The 19,168-nt window shown below is 35.5% G+C and overlaps 2 protein-coding genes across 3 annotated transcripts in view; one reads left to right on the top strand and one right to left on the bottom strand.

Annotated features, from left to right (window-relative positions):
* LOC120535980 (coxsackievirus and adenovirus receptor homolog) overlaps positions 1-19,168 on the top strand; it is a 38,868-nt gene that overhangs the window by 1,603 nt on the left and 18,097 nt on the right. The window contains exon 1 of one of the 2 annotated variants that reach the window (XM_039764238.1): positions 14-144. The exons of the other annotated variant lie outside the window; for it this stretch is intronic. Within the exon in view, the coding sequence (XP_039620172.1) occupies positions 138-144 (7 nt within the window). The 5' untranslated portion in view covers positions 14-137. Of the gene's footprint in view, positions 1-13; positions 145-19,168 lie in introns of those variants that run through there. 2 annotated transcript variants of the gene reach the window in all.
* zgc:194948 (uncharacterized protein LOC796981 homolog) lies at positions 5,947-17,361 on the bottom strand. Its single transcript, XM_039764239.1, has 5 exons — positions 17,228-17,361; positions 12,586-12,720; positions 11,756-11,903; positions 7,732-7,790; positions 5,947-7,240 (listed from the first exon to the last, which is right to left on the bottom strand). Exons 1-5 carry the CDS (start codon positions 17,286-17,288, stop codon positions 7,098-7,100), a joined length of 546 nt encoding a protein of 181 aa, XP_039620173.1. The 5' UTR covers positions 17,289-17,361; the 3' UTR covers positions 5,947-7,097.

The raw sequence follows: 19,168 nt of genomic DNA, 5'->3' as shown, positions 1-19,168 counted from the left end.
GTATTGGTTTCGTGCGACTTGAAGGCGGGAAGGCGCCAATCAGTCGAATAAGGTCATCTGGTGTAACGGTAGCACAACAACCGCGAACGACCAACGCAGATGGCATGAATGAACTGGGCAAGAGTTAAAACAGGGCCATGGGATGTAAGTTGTAAGCGCGTACGTTTGGTGAGTGGCAGCCAAACCGGGTTAAGTACGTTAAAAGAGGGAGAGTGCTGGAGTATTAGAAAATTCGAAAAATTGAGACGCGAGCCGGCCATTGAGGCAAACGAGCTCGTCCAGACTATTCAAAAGACTGTCTAAATGTCAAGTCGAGATTTGAGGGTCACTAAAGCTCTGTTGTCGACCGCATTATTTGCTCATTTATTCCATGTCTTTTGATTCTTTGCGTGAAGAAAAATTCACTGCAAAACGAGTAGAGAGTGCCGTCTGAGTTTTGACGAATGAACACGACTTTCGAGTGTTTCATGTTGAGTGGGTTGTCACTGGAACAAGTGAACACATAATAAAGCAAATTACGGAAGCGTATTAGGGCAATGGAGAAGAACACAGTGAAGAAAAAAAGAGTTTGTCGCCATTTCGACTTTAAGGGAATAAAGTCAACATGTTGACTTTATTCTTGACGTTTCCACTTTAATCTCGAAATTTATGTCGACATGTTGAACTTATTCTCGTAGTTTATTTTGTCATTAAAGCAGAACATCGTAAACATAATTTTAAAATGAATGTTTAATTTACTAGAGTTTCTCAAACCCCGTCATAAATAATGTAGCACATTAAATGCTTTGTGTTAAGTGTTCCCCGACCCATGTTAATCATAACGTGCTTCTTAAACTGACTTCCTCTTGCACTGTGAGGAGGTGCAGGCTGCGATCGCCACACAGAATACATTAATTTCATGATATCCCTGCTCTCTGAACATTTAGAATGCTAAGATAAATAGTTGATGTCATTTCCATGATGAAATGGATTAAAGCATGTATTAAACATGTGGGGGCAAGGTGGCGTGGAGGTTGTGCTGTTCATAGTAAGGGGTCCCGGGTGTTCCCTCCCTGGAGTTTGCATGTGTTTCTGGTGGGTTTATTCGGTGTGCTTCAGTTTCCTTTCAAAGTCATGTAGGATGTGGGGTTTTGTTATGCCAAATTGACCCTAGTGTATGTGTGTGCTTGTGTTCACCTTGCGATGTGCTAGCACACCGTTCAGGATTTGTTCCTGCCTTATTCTCGATGCTTTCTGGGATGGGCACAACCCTGAATGGATGTCATAAGTAAACATGTATAACGAAGATTTTTTAAAGTTCTGAACACTCCGTGTCATTCGTTTATAGATGTCTTTGTGAAAGCAAAACTGTTTATCGTGTGGTGATTTGTTATGTGGAGAAAGAAAAAGGAAGGATAGGAACTAGGGGTTTGCTACATTATCTGTGTTCATGTCTCTGACCACCAGCTCACAAACCCAATATTTACACAATATTTCAGTTAAACCAGTGTGATACCCATTCATACTGTACATCCAGCTTTTTGGAGCTTTGTCACACCTGCCATAAAGGTTCTCTACACTGAACGTGGACATGGGGGGGACCCCTTACTGCGAAGGAGCAGCACTACCACCACACCGCCATGCATTTTTAATACATGCTTTAATGCATTTCATCATGAAAATGATATCAAGTATTTATCTTGGCATTCTAAATGTTCAGAGAGCAGGAATATCATGAAATTACTGTATTCTGTGTGGCGATTGCTGCCTGTGCCTCCTCTCGGTGGAAGATGAAGTCAGTTTAAGAAGCACGTTACGATTAACATGGGTCGGGGAACACTTAACACAAAGCATTTAATGTGTGTGGTACATTAGTTATGACAGGGTTTGTGAAAATCTAGTAAATTAAACATTCATTTTAAGATGAAGTTTAGTTTACAACGGTCTACTTTAATGACAAATTATGACAGTAAAGTCAACATGTCGACATTAGCAACCTGACGTATACTTTTTTTTTTTCTTGACTGTGGCCCTAATACGCTTCTGTAGCAAATACATAATGAAATAGGCAAAAAAAAATCCTGATTTATTTAATATGAAGTCATTGTGCTTTTATTTATTGTCACATTTCACAGTACATTCATTTCTAACTGCACTATATTGTTGTATTACGTGTTGTATTATGTATCGTATTACATTGGAATGGTCATTTGATTAATTAAAGGTCATCAAGTCCATTCCACTCTTTTTGATGATCCATCTTTCCTCAATATTACATTATAATAACTTTTAAAAGGAATTGAATTTTCCAGTTTAACAACATGAATCAATATTTTGCACTTCCTACAATCCTTTGTATGAAGAAATGCTTCCTGACTTAAATTTTCCATGGGTGTGCTTGAGTGTGTGACTTTATTTTTTAATTATTATTAGTAAGTATAAATTAGTGCAAGCTGCCCAAACTCAGGGCGTTAAGAAACTGAGTAGTTTACTTCATGAGGTAAAAAATACATAATAAACAAGAATTATCATCAGATATTTCAAATAATAAAATGTGTGCTTCAGTGTAAATGTTTAAATTCTAAATATTCTCGATTGTAATAAAAATTTGTCATTTGACACCCACTGATAGAGGCCTGTAGAGAGGTACATTCCTAGTAAAAGCAAAAATTAAAAATAACATATTTATAATCACTGACAGTGAAATAATCTGGAAATACCCCTCATGCTTATTTTGAAATTTGCCATTTTTAATATTTTGGGAGTGGTTCTTAGATGGTTAGGACCACTGATAAAAATGTTATACTATTTCAAAGTTGCTGATCATGAATATGATAAGTTTTATTTTACAGTTTTGTAAAAAGAAGTAGTAACTTTGACCCCTCATAACACATTAGGTGGTGATTCCCTGTGGAGGGTTGATGTGGCCTGCACAACTTCAAGTTCTTCTGACCATTTTGGGTAAAGTCACCTACTGGTTTACTCTTTGTCATAAGGGTGTCATTTCCTGTACAAAATATGATCCAAAAATGGCCCAAAATTAGTTGTTTTTTAGTCTAGAGGGCTGAAAATAGGAGGAAAGTCAATGTCTTTCATAACTAGACATCAAGACATGTTGAATGGTATATCGTATATGTGGGTTTTCTCATAACAGTGAGTCAGCAAGTGCCGGAGAAAAGAACTGAAATTATTTCCGATGTTCCTAAGTGATTCTTATGAGCATAATAAGCAACAATAAACAGTCCTTGAACCATTTAATTATTTATGCTGACATATTATCATGCTTTTGTTGATTGTCATATTTCACAGTTCATTCATTAGTGTTTTGTATTTATTTTGTCTGAAGTATTTTTCCATATAACTGTTCTATGTTGCACTATGTATTTTATTACTTTAGAACAGTGTTTCCCAACCTCTGTCCTGGGGACCCCCTGTGGCTGCAGGTATTTGTTCCAACCAGATTCCTAATCAGTGACAACACCTGATAGCACTGATATCATTTAATTAGCTGGTATTATTTTTCTTCTAAATTCAGCAAAGCACAGCAGCATGATTTTTACATTTATAAGACATTTAGAAATATTTACGCTCTTGATATAGATTTAAATGCTTAACTCTCTTTTGTTGATTTCATTATATTTTGCCCTTTCTCTGTGCAGTTTTTCCCCTTCGTTGTATCTTGTTGAGGACAATTAAAAGTGAGCAGAGCAGACACACTGGCAAAACACTGAATAATCAAAGGCTGCAAGCACTTTAGCATCAGACCCACTAATTAGTAAATAATGAATTAAACAATTAGAACACCTAGAAAAGTAGAATGAAAATTAAGATAAAAATATTGTTAAAAAGAAAAAAATACATTATTCCCATATAACTGCTTGGTACATATATATACTGCTTGGTATATATATATAACCAAACTTAGTTTTCTAGTTTCTATATTGTTCCCAAAACACAGAACTTTGGAAATAACACATCACTTAATTAGCCGAGGAGTCCAATTAAATACAGAAGCTGGTGGGAACAAAAACCTGCAGCCACAGTGTGCACCCAGGACCGAGGTTGGGAAACACTGCTTTAGAATGTTCATTTGATGAATAACAGTTCTTCAAGTCCATCACCCTATTGGATGATCCATCTTGTCTTCGTATTACATTCAAATAACTATTAAAAGTAACTAAAGTTTCCAGTTTAACAACACTAATCTACAATATATTTTACAACTTCCCACAACCCTTTGTATGAGGAAGTACTTCCTGCTTATATTTTTACTGGTGTGCTGGGGTATGTCTATATTCTTACCAATAATGAATGCAAAGTAAAGGCATATTATCAATATTAACTTTGAACATTTTGGAACAATTTTTAAAATGCCATTCAAACCAACAAAACTTTTCATTCCTATTCACGTGATTTCTCCAATACAACTAAATTGAAATTTCAGAGTCACTAAGTCCTATTCCCTATCTCACCACTTGGTTGATTTATTCCATGTAGCTATTGTTGTCTGTGTGAAGAAAACCTTTTCAGTTTTTGTGCCAAAGCTACCCTTATACTAGGGGCTCTCAAACTCAATCCTGATGACCTCATAGCTGTGGGGTTTTGTTTTAACCAATGTCTGTTTTTAATTGGTCTCCTAACCTAATTAAGCAAGCTGATTCTTCCTAATTTCTATGTTTTGTGGTCAATAAGGAAATTACAAAACTAAGAGTTGTAAATTTTAATTAGAATATATATTGCATTAGTTTTTTTTTTTTTTTTTTACTTAATTCTTAAGATTTTCACCATTATGATGTTCATTCTGCTTTTTGAGTTGTCATGGTTATTTAATTCATTATTTCCTAAAGAGCACATTAGTGGGTCTGACACTAAAGTAGCTGCAGCCTTGCAGCATTGTTTGCTCAGATGTCTGTTCTGTTCACTGCTACTTGTCATTATTAGGATAGAAATACTGGACCAAACAACACATAGAATTAGGGCAAATTAATAAGAAAACAATAAAGGAGAGTCAATTAAGACTAGAGCAAAAATACAAATTTCTGAATATCTTATAATAATGTAAAAAGTATATTGCTGCACTTATCTGAATGCAGAACAAGGGAAACAAAGTAAATGAAATTAATCAAAGGTAAAATGACTAAGTGAATGTGAAGATGATTAGAACAAAAACCTGCAGGCACATGGGATCCCAGGACTGAGTTTGAGAACCATTGCCTTAACCATATTCCATTGGTGTTCCTGTGGTCTTGTTGGAGAAGTCATTTTAATGTAGCAGTCTGGTCCATTGCACTAATTAGGTCATAATATTTAAACACTTTATCATTCTCAGTTTATAGGGTCATTATGATCACAAGTAAAGAGTACAAGACTACAGATAGTTTGATGCTAAGCATAAAAATCGTTGGGGGGAAAAAAATAAACCCAATATTTCACAATGGAGGCAGAGTTCTGTTTTCGAGTGTTTCTATTCATCACTGACTATAACTTTACATAACGGAACTGTTAGTGTTTGGGCTAAAAGATGGCTCACGGTGAGAAGTAGGCATCAAAATAACTAACTTAAACACACTGAAAAGTAACACTATAGGAACTAAAGAACACCTGTAAATGTCAAGTGCTCCCTCCCAGAGCTCTGACCTAAATCCAGTTCACATATTTATGAACTGAAAGTGACTGTACCCTCCATTTACAGTCACCTTGCAATTTAAGTGAACTTCCTCATGTGTCAGTATCTCTGAAAAATATTTGTGATGCAAGCACAGAATATCAAAATGGCATTATGGCTCAAATTCTACAAAAAAAGAGCTTTTGACTTCTGATAGACCACTCCAGGATGCCATCCCATTATCAGCTCTAATTTTGTTGATTTATTTTAACTACTTGTCTTTCCTGTAGTGGTTGTTTGTTACAGTGTGTAGCTAAACATCTGATGTTAAGCAGTTAGGAAAAAAAAAAAAACATCTTGAATAAGGATATTCAGAATTTATTTAGGTATTGTACAGTATTTCACAGAGCTCCATCCCCTAATGAAATTCACAGTCAATGACTTGGCTTATGTTCAACATTAATTCTGTTGCAGTATATACATTAGAAAAAAGTTTGTAGCACTAAAATCTTTAACTGGAAATCTACAAGCATTTATGTCTCTTATTTGTTATGTAGCACATTTCATAGTCAGTATTATTCCAAACCAGATATTGTAAGATTTGTGAAGCAGTGTCTGACCTGAAAACAGCAAGATGAAGAAAAGGGGTGGGCATCAAAAAGGGAAAAATGACATGCTAAACAGAACACATCTTAAATGCATAGCACTTTTCTTGGTGAAAAGTTTGTGAAGTTATTTTATTAGTGTACATACGTCATTATTTCAGCAGCAGTCTATAGCTTTTCAGCCATCCTTCCTAAGTATAACACTTCAAAGTATTTAGGAGAAATTGAGTATAAGTGACAGTTCTAACCCTGCACTTAATCTAGAGAGAAATGAAATGAGAAGATTGGAAGTACGAACATACAACATACATAAAATGGAAAAATACGGAATAAAATAATACCAAAAGTAAAATGACTATTTTATTAGTAAAATAAAATTAAATTCAAGCATTAAAAACAGCTATTGGGCTGCATTCAGGCCCAGCAGCAAATAGCCATTAGCCATCATCTTGCAGTCAAATGTCATCACAAAACCTTTGTAAGCAATTCTGTGGAGCCTTGCAGCTTCATGCTGCCCCACACGCTAGATACAAAGCAAATATGTGAGGCAGATTAAATGGAAAAATTAAAAAACCAGAGTAATTGTCATGTTGAATACCGGCAATACAGAAAAGATATCCAAGATTTTTAGAGCATCATCTGCACTCAGGTGAAAGGGAGGTACAGATGGAATACTGCGCTTTCAATTCTTTATTGATTGTGCACAAAGGATCTCAGCAAAATCTTTTTGATCTTCTATATAGGGTCCACAGTTAACCCCTTGAGCTTACAAATAATGTATCTTACTATACAACATTATACATTTGGAATTATTTTTCATTAGGAAGAAATGGGTTAAAAATTTTAAAAAGCTGAAAAAGAAGAATCATAAAGGCAGTCACACTGCATTCATTGTTGTGTCTTTTTGATTAACTGTTTCTTCTCCCCATCACAATGGTGACAATGAGGCCCACGATGAGAATAAACATGGCAATAGACAGAAGAACAGTAATTACTACCATGCCTCCTGAGCGAGCTCCAAGACCAGTATCAATTGAGTTGAAGTCTTTTACTGTAAGACAGAGAATGAGAGACAGTTAATCAATACTGGTAATAATTTCCAAATAACTGCCATGCTTGTCGTCATTCTTCCATTTTTTTCATTTACTCTTTCATCTCAAAGATCTATAGCTGTTCTTGGTACAAGGCCTTTACATACTACATTCACTTATACAGAGTCAATTTAGGTTGCCAATGCATGTGTTTTTTTGGGGCAGAGTCAAAACTGCAAACTAACTTGGCAAGAATGCTTAGAAAGCAGAGGTGGCAACACCAGCCACTTTACCAGGGTACTCTCCTTAAAGAATGTACAGTATACCTTCTAAATTGATGCAGAAGGCAAAGTGAAGGATGGTTGTGAGACAGCTTTGCTGCTATCCCATCTGAGAGCATAACGAAAGGAGTATACAAGGGTCAGACTATTTAATTTAAAGAACCCCAATTCAGTTTATCCTTGATGGTACATAATATTATTAAGAGCACTTAGGAATTCAGGCTTCTTACCTGTTGGAGTTGTTATAGATAGAGGAGTACTGGATTTTGTTCCTATGGTATATTGAACACTAGAAGGAAGAACAAAAAATAAGATAAAGTAGTGAACTTACTAACTACAAAATAATTTTGCCATTTATAATGAGAGATTCATAACATGTGCATCTGTTTTTCTAAGACAAGTTCGGTCCTGGAAGTTTGCCATGGTTCTTTTTGTTCCAACCCTATTTTTTAATTAGAAGCCAATCCTTGCAGATAACAGAACTGATAGTTTTATGGCCTGTTATTGTTTTCCAGCCTTGTAGATTTTATAGTAAATTCCTTTCTTATAATATCACATGAATGATTTGTGACCCAGAGCAGATTAGTAATTCTTAGTACTTTGCTTTTTTGCTCTCCTCTGTTTAATTACAAAAATTTAAACTTAATTTAAAACTAGTAATTCATAATGAGAACACATACATGTAAATGATTAAGTAGTGAGCTGTAGTTGCTTTATCATTTGCACCTGATAATTGGCAGCTGGTTAAGGAAACGAGAAGCAATTAAGAACAGTGAATGCAGTAAAAGAAGCAATTCAAGGTTTGGAATCTTAACATGCAAGGTACCTTAATTAAGCTGTAACCAGAAGGGAAAAAAGAAAAATTGTGATTTGTGAGCCTAATATACTTATATACTTGCATACATAAGATAAAACTGCTAACTGAAACCAAGCTGAAAAATCTTTCAAACAGGGACCTTGAAGACATTTAGTGATTAGACCAGGTACACTGAAGAAAAATAATGAATTTGCTATATTGGGCTCTTAAAAACCTTAATCCGTATATAGCTGCAGTCAGTAAAACCTGCAAAAAGCCCAAGGAATGTGCAAAAGTAGACTTCAATCTACATCTAGTATTGGTCAGTGGAAAGTGTGGGTATAAAAGGCTCTTAGAGTTTCAAAGAGCCAGATAACACCTTCCACAGAAAAAAGAAGCCTGCCTAAGAAATGCCTCCACACTCCACTTAAACATGGAAATGCAATCATCATAGACCCCACTGAAGAAGTGTAAGACAATCGTATCTTTGCATGGCTTCTTTTTGGCTGTACATATATATTATATACTGCAGTCTGCAAAGCTGAATATTAAAGCAAGTTAAATATATCCTCTTTTTTTTTTACCATATTTCTCTTGTCTAAATATCTACACCATTGTTACTAGGAAGGGATTTAAAAAAAAAAACACATTCCTAAGGAGCATGTGCCTACTGTTGGATACAGTTGGCACAGCAAGCAGGATTACAGCTACATAATAAGTTGCTTGCTTAAATACCGTCAAAGAAGGGACCAGCCAAAGCATGGGGAGGTTGCACACTAGTCCATGGATCCCCCTATTGCTGAGTAAATTTAGTAGTTATGGTGCCTTGACAGCCTGGCTGCAACTGGAAGGGGAGCAGACTCCCCTGAAGTTATAAGATGGCATGATTGAAGCTAGATTTGAAATGTCGAGAGAAAAGTGTAGCACGCTGTACACTGTAAAAAAATAATGTTAAATTTACGGTAAAAAAAACTGGCAGCTGGGGTCACCAGGATTTTACCGTAAAAAAGAAGGTCACAATATTTTTTGGTCTATGGTACACGTTAAAAAAAATGTTACATTTATGGTAAAATACTGGCAGCTGGGTTGCCAAAATTTTACTGTAATAAATAAGGTGACAATATTTTTATGTCTACAGTATAATTTTGTAGTAAAAACTACTTGTTCTTTGCAACAAATTCCAACAGAAGGGAATGTTTAACCATAACCAGAAATTCATGTTGTGTAATAAATATGAAAATTAATAAACAATATGTATTGGCAGGGTCAAACCCCAGTACACAGTTTGTATTAGTAAAGTAACAACAACCAATAGCAAGCATGTACCATTTAATTATACACATTGAAAACAATTCAATGTTTAAGAAAGTTACGAAACATTGTTTGGTGGGGAAGTAAATTTTTCTTTTGTGGTGTATGGTGTCCTACTTATCGAATACAACCCACCATAAATCAGATTCCATAACCTCAAAAAACCATCAGCACGTGGGGAAAAATAAGTCTGCTGACTTAGGTTAAGTTTTTTTTCCCTACTATTCAAAGGTATTCGGTTCACCAGGAACAATATTGTAAAAAGGGGCGTATCCTTATGCAACTATCGTAACCGGTTTTACTGAAACTGATTTACTATTTTACATTTTACGGTTGTTTACCTTCGTTATTTAACAGGTTTACACTGTAAAGTTAACATATTTTTTTCAGTATAACTGTAATGCATCAATAAACGGTATTTAGCATATTTTGAAGGTAGAAAAATATTGATTTTACAGAACTTGGCTGTAAAAATAATGAAATGTATTGTTTAAGATATACAGGTAATTTTCAATAGAACGTAAGGTAACTTTCCTTTTTTTTAGAAAAGGTCTTTTACTTTCACCATTTACAGTATTTGTACCATTAAATTTACTGACATTTTTTACAGTGTAGGAGAGATAATGAGATGATCCTGCTTGTGATCATATTTTATGCAAATTGGACTTAATGGTCCAAAAATAAGTACAGGAATGTGGGGGATTTAAATTCAATTGTACTAATTGGGTGAATGAAAAATACAAGTTATCTTTTGATAAAATTTGCATTTTTTGACGAGAAGTGATAGATATTGTTGGTTTTCATTTTTATTTTTCAGTTTCTACTTGTGTTTCTGTGTGTTTAATACATATAGAAACATTTTTTTTTTATAATTCTGTATTTATTTGGGCTGGCATTCTAGCTGGGCTTGGTGGCTGTTCCCTTTCCTGGCTGGGAGGCTGTCTCCGAGGTAGCCGTTTTCCCAGCATTCGGGGAGCTGCCAAGAGGTCCTCTAGAGTTTTCAACTGACCCAGAAATACATCCGAGAAGCAACAGTGTTGCATTGAAAGTACTCTCGGGTGTGGTTTGATAAGATGCTCCGCTGCCTCAGCCAGGTGAATCAGTTGGGGGTAAAGTTGAATTAAGCTTCTCAGGGTTTGAATTGAGTTAAAGGAAGTGTATTGTGTTGTGAAAAAGATAAGGTCTTTTTGGAAGTTGTGTTCAGGGCTTGGGGCGCAGGATGCCTTTTACAGGTTACCTTATATGTATATATGAGAGAGACAGATTATTTGGGATTATTAATGTGTGTTTAACTAATTAATAAATGTAAGCAGATCCAAAACTTGGGGGATGCCCCAGAAACATTAAGAAGGGTGCATATAAAATTTTTAATTGTAATATGTAGAACATAGGCATTTGTTTTCCCAAAGAAATGCTCAAGCAAAAAAAACAATAATATAGAAATCAATTTTAAACACTGATTCATACTAAAGGATATCCTGCATTAAAATAACATTTTTTAAAATACATTTCAGTCATTGATATTTAAAAAAAAAAAAAAACACTTTTTTTCCTATAAAGAAGGAAAATGTATTTGCATATTTCATTTTATAACATTTGAAGTGAGCGCATGCAGGACAGCAGACATTTGGTGCTTTTATGAGTTTACTGAACCCAAAAAACAATTTTTTCAATTTCTTTTTAACAGCTAGCACAAGCAGATTCCAGATTCAGCAAATATTCTAAGGCCAGATAGTTGGAACATGCTGGGCACTGGAAATACAGAAGTTCAAAAGAGTTGGCTGTGCAATAACTGCATTAGCATAAGGTATTTGGCATCTAATTAGTAAATTGGACTGGACGAAAAAACCAGCAGCCATCGTGACCCTCCAGAACTAAACTTAACCTTGATCAAATGAAATTACAGATCACTGAGTGAATAAAACTTTTAAATGTATAACTTACACCTTGAAAATGTCAACATATGGTATTACAGCCAACAACATAAATAAAAACAAAAAGTAACTTTTGCTATTTCTGTGTGGTTATTTGAGAATGTGTTAGCAACTGATGATTAAAAAAAATATATCAAAAAAAAAAAAAGTAACTTCTTAAATGCAGGTCCTACCCGGTTGATACCATGTTGCATTTCTCAAATATATACAAACCTATATGTATTGCCAGGCTGCAGTCCATTAAGTTGGTACCCATTTGTCTGTGTTAAAGTGTACATTCCATTGGCGATACTGTTAGTGAGTACATCTCGTCGATATCGACAGATTGGCACTGGAATGGGTTGAGAAGTTACTGCAGTATCTTTGGGGGGAAAAAATGCAAAAATAACTAAATATCCAAATCATTTTCTCAAATCAGGCATCCTCGTGACATACCCTATATTACAATTAATAAATTAGTATATTTAAAAAAAGTTAAAGGAATTACCCTAGGATACAATTTAAAAAATCATCAAATGGGGTTGCTATAGAAAAAACTCAGATCATCAGGAGACACAGTGGCTATAGACTTTTTTTTTTCCAACCACTTTCTTAATTTGAAACCTTCTACTGCTGCTAATGGAGCAGACATTTTTTGCCTCAATTTTAAGATTCAGAAACCTTTTTTTTTTTTTTTAAAGTAGCAAACCAAACCATAATGAAATGCAGATTGAGCTAAGAGTTGGCCAGCTAATGCAGGGGACACAACCAACTAATTTCTGAATTAGAAACCAATTGAAACACATTATTTAATTCTATGGCTTGTTATTTCTCTTGATCTCTTACAACATATCACTTTTTTCTTTTCAACTATTTTATCAAATCATATATTGTATAATGAACACACAGGTACAAATAACATCAGGGTTGTGAATCAAAATTAAAACAAGAGCAATATTAGCAGTAGTAACTGGTTACTAATTAAAAACTGGTTAAAATGAAAACCTGCTATCACTGTAGACCCCCAGAACTAGGAGGTATTTAGCATTTTCATTTCCACTCACTTGTACTATTGGCTGTTGTGGTGACGATAAAATTCTGTCCAGCATATGTGCATGGAGGTAAACTGAGGACAGCAGAAGTTTGGAAGGGTCCTTGGAGAAAATTATCAGCATTGCCCAGAAGGTAGACCGGGAAATCTGTTAAAAGAAAAAAAGGCTCAACGTGTCGATTTTCTCTACTAAACTAAATCCAGCACAATCTTGAAATTAAAAACAATTCTTTTTTTAAATGCTGTTTTCTTTCCAAAAAAAAAAAAAAAACTTTTATTGAAATTATTAAAAGCATGTAATGTTCCATTCAATCAAGTCAAACTTTAAAATAAAGTCAATTCAACCCCCACCCATGCATTACCAATTGTATATCAGATGTTGTAAGTCAATAATAATTGTAAGTAAAATATGTAAACAAGTATTATACCTGTGCACATAAAGAGCATTCGCTATAAAACGTTGCTACTTAAAAAAAAAAACCAAAAAACTGTGTATATACTTAATATATGTAGTGAGTGTGCATCTGTGTATATTATATATAATAACTAAATTCAATTCAACCCCCACCCATGAGAAAGAGAGTAAGGACAACAGTCTGAGTAAAACATTAAGAGTAGTAAAGAGGAAAAGAGGTCCTTCTCCCCAATATAAATGTTTATTCTAAAATGTTACTGATTAGATCCTGCCAGGTTTTTAAAAAATTTTGAACAGATCCTATAAGTGAGAATTAGATTTTTTACAATTTAAAAAAATATATAACACCATTTACCCACTTCTGGGCTTCTTTTAGTTGAACAAGATAAGTCTACATGCTAATAATGAAGTAAAGGAAATTACGGTTTGTTTGTCCGTCTCCACTTTAAGCCCATCTGGGAGTACACCAAACACAGCTGTTAATGGGTTTGGAGGAATTGTGACACCAAGGCTGTCTGATAAGCATTTAAAAAAAAATTGTCCAGAGTGATGTTAATTTGGTACACGCCCAAAACATGTGGCCTAATGAGGCTGGAGCACGATTGCAACGTTCGCAGGTTGGATATTGTCCTGGAAACGTTTGACAATTTTAAACGAGATAGATATGCTCAATAAAAGATTTTAAGTTGAATAACTAAATGCCCTTTTCTGAAATTTTGAGTAAGAGATCCTTTTCCCACTGTACTCTGGGATCTTTAAAAGGAAGGGACTTTAAAATGGTTTTATATATTATAGAAATGCTGTTGTGGGTCTTTAAGGCTGATCAATATTTCTTCTGGAATAGAAATAGGCGAGAACTGAGGAAAATTAGGCAGATTAAGCAAAGTTTCTGATTTGCAGATAGTGGAAAAATGGTGTTGATGGGAAGCTAAATTTGCAGTGCAAATATTTGTAGGATGTGAATACATTATTTATATACAAATCTCTAAACGATTTAATCCCATACATTTTCTAAACATTAAAAACTGTGTAAATTTGAGAGGGTGGAAAAATTAACAGATGTTATACATAGTTAAATGCCAAAGTAGAATAAGCCAGATCTCATATGCAAGTATTTCAGACTAGCAAAATACCTGCGCTTCGCAGCAGCGAAGTACTGCCTTAAAATTTTTATTAAGAAGAAAATTAAACCTTTTTAAACTGAGGGAAAATATACCAATAATTATTTGTTAAGGATCTCTTTGTATACCACGTTGTGAATTCGGCCCTCCGATTGTAATATGACCAAGCTGTGCACTGAGCTTACTCTTGAGCATGCAATTTACAGTTGTCCATGTGAACAGTAATCTTATTTCAAATCTCACAGCTTGGATTGCTGCTGTCATAATCGGTTTGAGTTTCATGGTTTGTTTCAATTACGACAGTATTTGTAGGACTTGTGTTGAAGAGACATTCGGCATCTGTCAAGCGTTGTAAGTATACAACCGGTTTCATCGATAACTTCACATCCAGCTTTTGAGAGTTTAAACATTCATAAACATCAAAGTGTCCACTACTGAAATCATCACCTGTGAATCTAAGATGTTTAAGAGGCATTGGCGGTTGTCGAAAGGTGTAAAATATTTGGCCATTTCGGTACACTTGAAAGTGACAACCGAACAATTCAGCGGCAGCCATCAACTCACATGCAGATCCATAAATGAAGGGCTTAAGCATTTCACTTTTCTAGTGCTCCTGTGTAGTATAATTATCTCCTTTACCGTCATCAGTCCACACCTTGAACCTGTCCCAGTCATTCAATACATAAGACAGAATGTTCCTCCGGAGTGAGCCTGATATGGCTGTGCAATATGTTACAAAGAGAATGGAAAAGGTAGGTACTATCTCCGGGCATGGAAACCACTCGGTAAGTGACAGTTCTTTGATCGATGGTGATCACCTCGATAGACATGTTAATGGGGGTACGGTTGGAATGATAAAGGAAATGGGTACCTGAACAATGTAAAGTAAGTCTAAAATACCTACATAATAACTATAATCGTAATAAATGAACAATAAAACAGCGGAGAAGCCGTGGATTAAATAAAAAGGCTGTAGTTATCAGCAGGGAGACGTGAATCCCGTGGCAAAGCAAGGAAGGGAATGTAGAGACTGGAGCGACGAACGGCCTTATATAGGCAGGCAGCCAACAACGTGGGAGGCTTTGGTATGGGGGACACCAGTATTTCACTCAAATGGAGAGATGTTCTGGTGGAAAGCAGAGAATTGTAAGAGAAAAAAAACTATCTCTGTTTCACAGTATGAGCCTGAGCAAGTCACACACTATGCCTATGCTAAGGTTGTTGGTTCAGAATACACTACTGACAGTATGCAGCCACAAGAAAGTCACTTTACATGCCTGTGCACCAACTGGAAAAAACAAAAGAACTGTAACCATTATATCTCAAATGTTTTAAGTCAATAATAGTTGTAAATCAAATATGAACACAAATATTTTACTTTTGCACATATAGAGCATTCACTATAAAAAGGTGCTACTTTAAAAATATATATAATAATAATTTACATAGCTAAAAAGGAGTCCTTCCTGTAAATGTTTCTCCAAAACATTTGGAAGGAAACAGGATTAAACATTTAATGGAAATGATCTATATGAAGTATATTTATGTATTTGAATGAAAAAGCTGGAATTCATGATTAAGATCATGGTGGCCCACACCTGTTCTGAGAAGGACACACACATACATTATTTATACCCTTACAACGCATTTTGCGAACAAACCTTCTGACAAAGTTCACCTTTATTGGTGCAGACGGTTTAACGGTGAAATTACTGTTGCTTCTATCCTTTCATCCTGATTCGCTTAATTTAGGACTGGGGTTGCCCAGCACCACTAAGCAAAGGTACCTGCGGTCGTGAGTAATCAGAGAGAAGAACGTCATATTTATTTTTTTCATTTCCAGTTATCAAGCTTGTCAGCATTATTTTTTTTTTTTACAAATAGGGCGAAGTTTTTTTAAGCGACAGATAGGCGTCCTTCCTCATTGAAGAATGCAGCATTTCCTGTCTCGCAAGAATTTACTCAAAGGATACTTTGTCGGAGATAACGAAAAGTTCCTCTTTGCGATGATTCTTCGATCTTTCTTTACAAAAATCGGGAATAGATTTTGTGTTTATCTAAAAGCGTAATAAACCAGAAGATATGTGGAGTGCGCAGTTATTAACTCCTCTACTTGACAGGTGCAGAGGTCCGAATTCTGTTCTTTGCCTGGCCCATTGCTTTAGTATTTACATGGCATCCCCTAGACCGTCACAGCTTTCTTTAGTTAAATCGGTAACACCCACATTCCAAAAATTATTAATTTAAACGTCGACGAAACTGGCATAATCTGAATGTGTTGGTGTTTGTACCGAGCTTTGGACAGGCAATCAACTGCTTAAGAATAAAACTTGTTTAAACTATGGATTATCTTCTACAATATTATGAATTTTTTTCATACTTAAATAAATAATCATTTTACAAACCTCCATTTTCAAGTCACTGACTTGGGTCACTCATATTTAAATTGTTGCAGAAATATATCCTATGGCTTCTAAATTTTGCCTATACGTTTTAAACGTATAAAGGACAACAACCAGTCAGCAACGAATTGAGTTTTACATATACTGTATCTAAGACATTAATATTTATATTAGCCATAAGAGAAAGGATACGATATCGCAAAACCTGGCCGCTCTTTACAATCTACTTTATATAAGACAAGATAACCATTAAACGTATATTACGTAAAATTGTGTTTTTGGAAAGTAAAGGGTATGTGCGGGCTTTTTTTACGATTAGTCATGGCTGTCTTAAATTTGAACTCCGTAGCCGCCCTCCAAACAAGTGCTTCGGCTTTTCTCCACGTTGCACAGCGTGCCCGAAACTGTTGGAACGTATTCAGGTCTACTACCTGATCAAAAATACGTGGATGAGTACTGCCTTTCGATGAACTGTAATAGATCATAATTCTCCGCGACCCTGATCGGAATTAAACAAACTAAAAAAAAAAAAAACTGACGAAGTACACCAAAAAATAGCATATTTATTATTAATGACTATTTTAAATAAAATTAACATTTTAAATGTACAGCTAGAGCATTATACTCACTGTAATAATTCAAGAAATGCGAACGTTTACGTTGCCTTTAAACGGGAGTAATTATCTAGTTATGGTAAACAAAACACTTAAGCCTTACCGTTAACTGCCGCTGACAGACAAAATAAACCTGCAAAGAAGCCTAGCGTGAAACTCCTCATTTTTGTTGGTGAAATCTCACTCGCTTCGTGCAGTAATGCAGTTCTCGGCTTTCTGAACAGTGTCTCTGTGCCGCGCTACAGGTGAGGCGAGCGCACCTGACGTCAACAACCAATCAAGCAGCGACCGCGCCCACTACCTCCTCTGGACCACAAGTAATAAGGTTACTTGACAGAGATCCAGAAATGTCAATGCGTCTGTCTGTAAATACTGTAAATGAAACAAAATCAGTAATAAAGGAAAGTGAACACACCTTTTGTTTGAATCAGATTTCACAAGGCTCCTGGGAGTTTGAGCCATTGTTTACTGTTTATGTTTTTCTGTGAAAACATATTCTAGCGCCTCCTTCAATACTTTGTTGTGACTGAACTTTACTGTTAATTACAACCTATAATAAGGAAATGACTTGTGCAGGTTTTGTTTTTCTTGGAAGATTTTAAACATAGATTAATAAAGATTTATTGTTTGAAAATGAATCATTTAGTTCAGTGTAGCTGTTTTTAGTGCGCACCTTGTACATATGTGGATAGTTTTGTGCTTTTTACACCAAGAAGCATGCTATAACAAATCAGAGTTGATATTAGTTATACTAGTAGACAGTGTTGAATAGTGGAAGATGAAATTCGAGTCTGTATTTTGTTATTGAATGCTGAGAAAACAGCATGCATGATTCTGTCTGTGTGTTCAGGCATCCTTTTATACAAGCAGCTAATATTGTCCTCTTTTTTTTGTGGAAGCATTTTGGAGTGAGGATAAAGGGTAAGGTGGAAAGGTTTCAGATATGGTCTGTTTCCATATAATGAGGAATGTTTGTTTGCTTTTAAAAAGGATGAACTGTCACATCTCATCATGAGTCACAGCAAGCTCAGGTACTGTGGCATTTTGACTTCTGCAGAGAACAAGCTTAAATTTTATTCTTTCAGGTGCAATTTTAATGCTGGATGGATTTCGTCTGATATGATCAGATGGACTGTCCGCATTGGTTTCCTCCAGGTGCTTCAGTTTCCACCCACAGTCCAGGTCAGGTGGATTGGCAATGGTAAATTAGCCTTAGTGTATGTATGTATGTGTGTGGGTGTCTGTGTGTTTACCCTGCAATGAACTGGCACCCTATGCAGGGATTGTTCTTCTTTTCACCCTGTGCTTCCTGGGATAAGCTCCAGTTTCCCCACGACCATGATGTCATTTAACAAGACCTTGCTCAGAATAAAGGGATTTTGAAAGATAGATAGATAGCAATTAAAACTAAATTGTGTAATACAGATATTGAAATACTGACTGAATTCATCCACATTACCTCCTAGGGAAGTAAGTAACACCATCCTTGTTAATCTTTATTAACTTGTCAACAGAGGAGATTGATTCTGTTACCAAAACTCTGATGAAGATTCATTCTAACCTTAAAATGCCAGTGACTTCAACCAGGTTTACTTTGGAAGGAACAAACGTCAGTCAGCATGTTCCATTTATGGATGCAACAGCTGGACCTGCTGTATCCTAATGTTAACACGTTTGAAAATAATAAACCAGTGGCAGATCTGACTATATCTTACTCTATCTGTCTGTCTGTCTACTCAGCTATCCATAATTCGTTTTTTTCCATTTAATTTAAGTGTTTGGGGGAGAAGTAATTCACCATAAGCAATGGGCACAAAACGGGAACCATTCCTAGAAAATGCCAATATCTTTACAAGACAATTTGCACTGCATTATGGCCTATGAAAATGTTTTTAAAAATAAATTATGTCATTTGTGATGCCGGCCTAGTGCTTGGACCTTTACCGATGAGGCTCAGCCAGTCACAACCCAGTGGAGCCCACCACCTGTAGGATGAGCCATAACGGTCTGGTGCTTTGGTGCCTGGTGAACTGATCCCCAGCTA

The sequence above is a fragment of the Polypterus senegalus genome, chromosome 9 (assembly GCF_016835505.1).
Source record: "Polypterus senegalus isolate Bchr_013 chromosome 9, ASM1683550v1, whole genome shotgun sequence".
NCBI classification, from domain to species: Eukaryota; Metazoa; Chordata; class Cladistia; order Polypteriformes; family Polypteridae; genus Polypterus; species Polypterus senegalus.
This window is presented reverse-complemented; position numbering and strand designations above follow the sequence as displayed.

Excerpts from the sequence above, each read along its gene's own strand:
- zgc:194948 (XM_039764239.1), bottom strand. The coding sequence starts at position 17,288 with ATGAGGAGTTTCACGCTAGGCTTCTTTGCAGGTTTATTTTGTCTGTCA. Across the intron at positions 11,904-12,585 it reads CACAACAGCCAATAGTACAA|ATACTGCAGTAACTTCTCAA; the intron begins GTGAGTGGAAAT and ends TTCCCCCCAAAG. Across the intron at positions 7,791-11,755 it reads CAGCCTGGCAATACATATAG|TGTTCAATATACCATAGGAA; the intron begins GTTTGTATATAT and ends TCTTCCTTCTAG.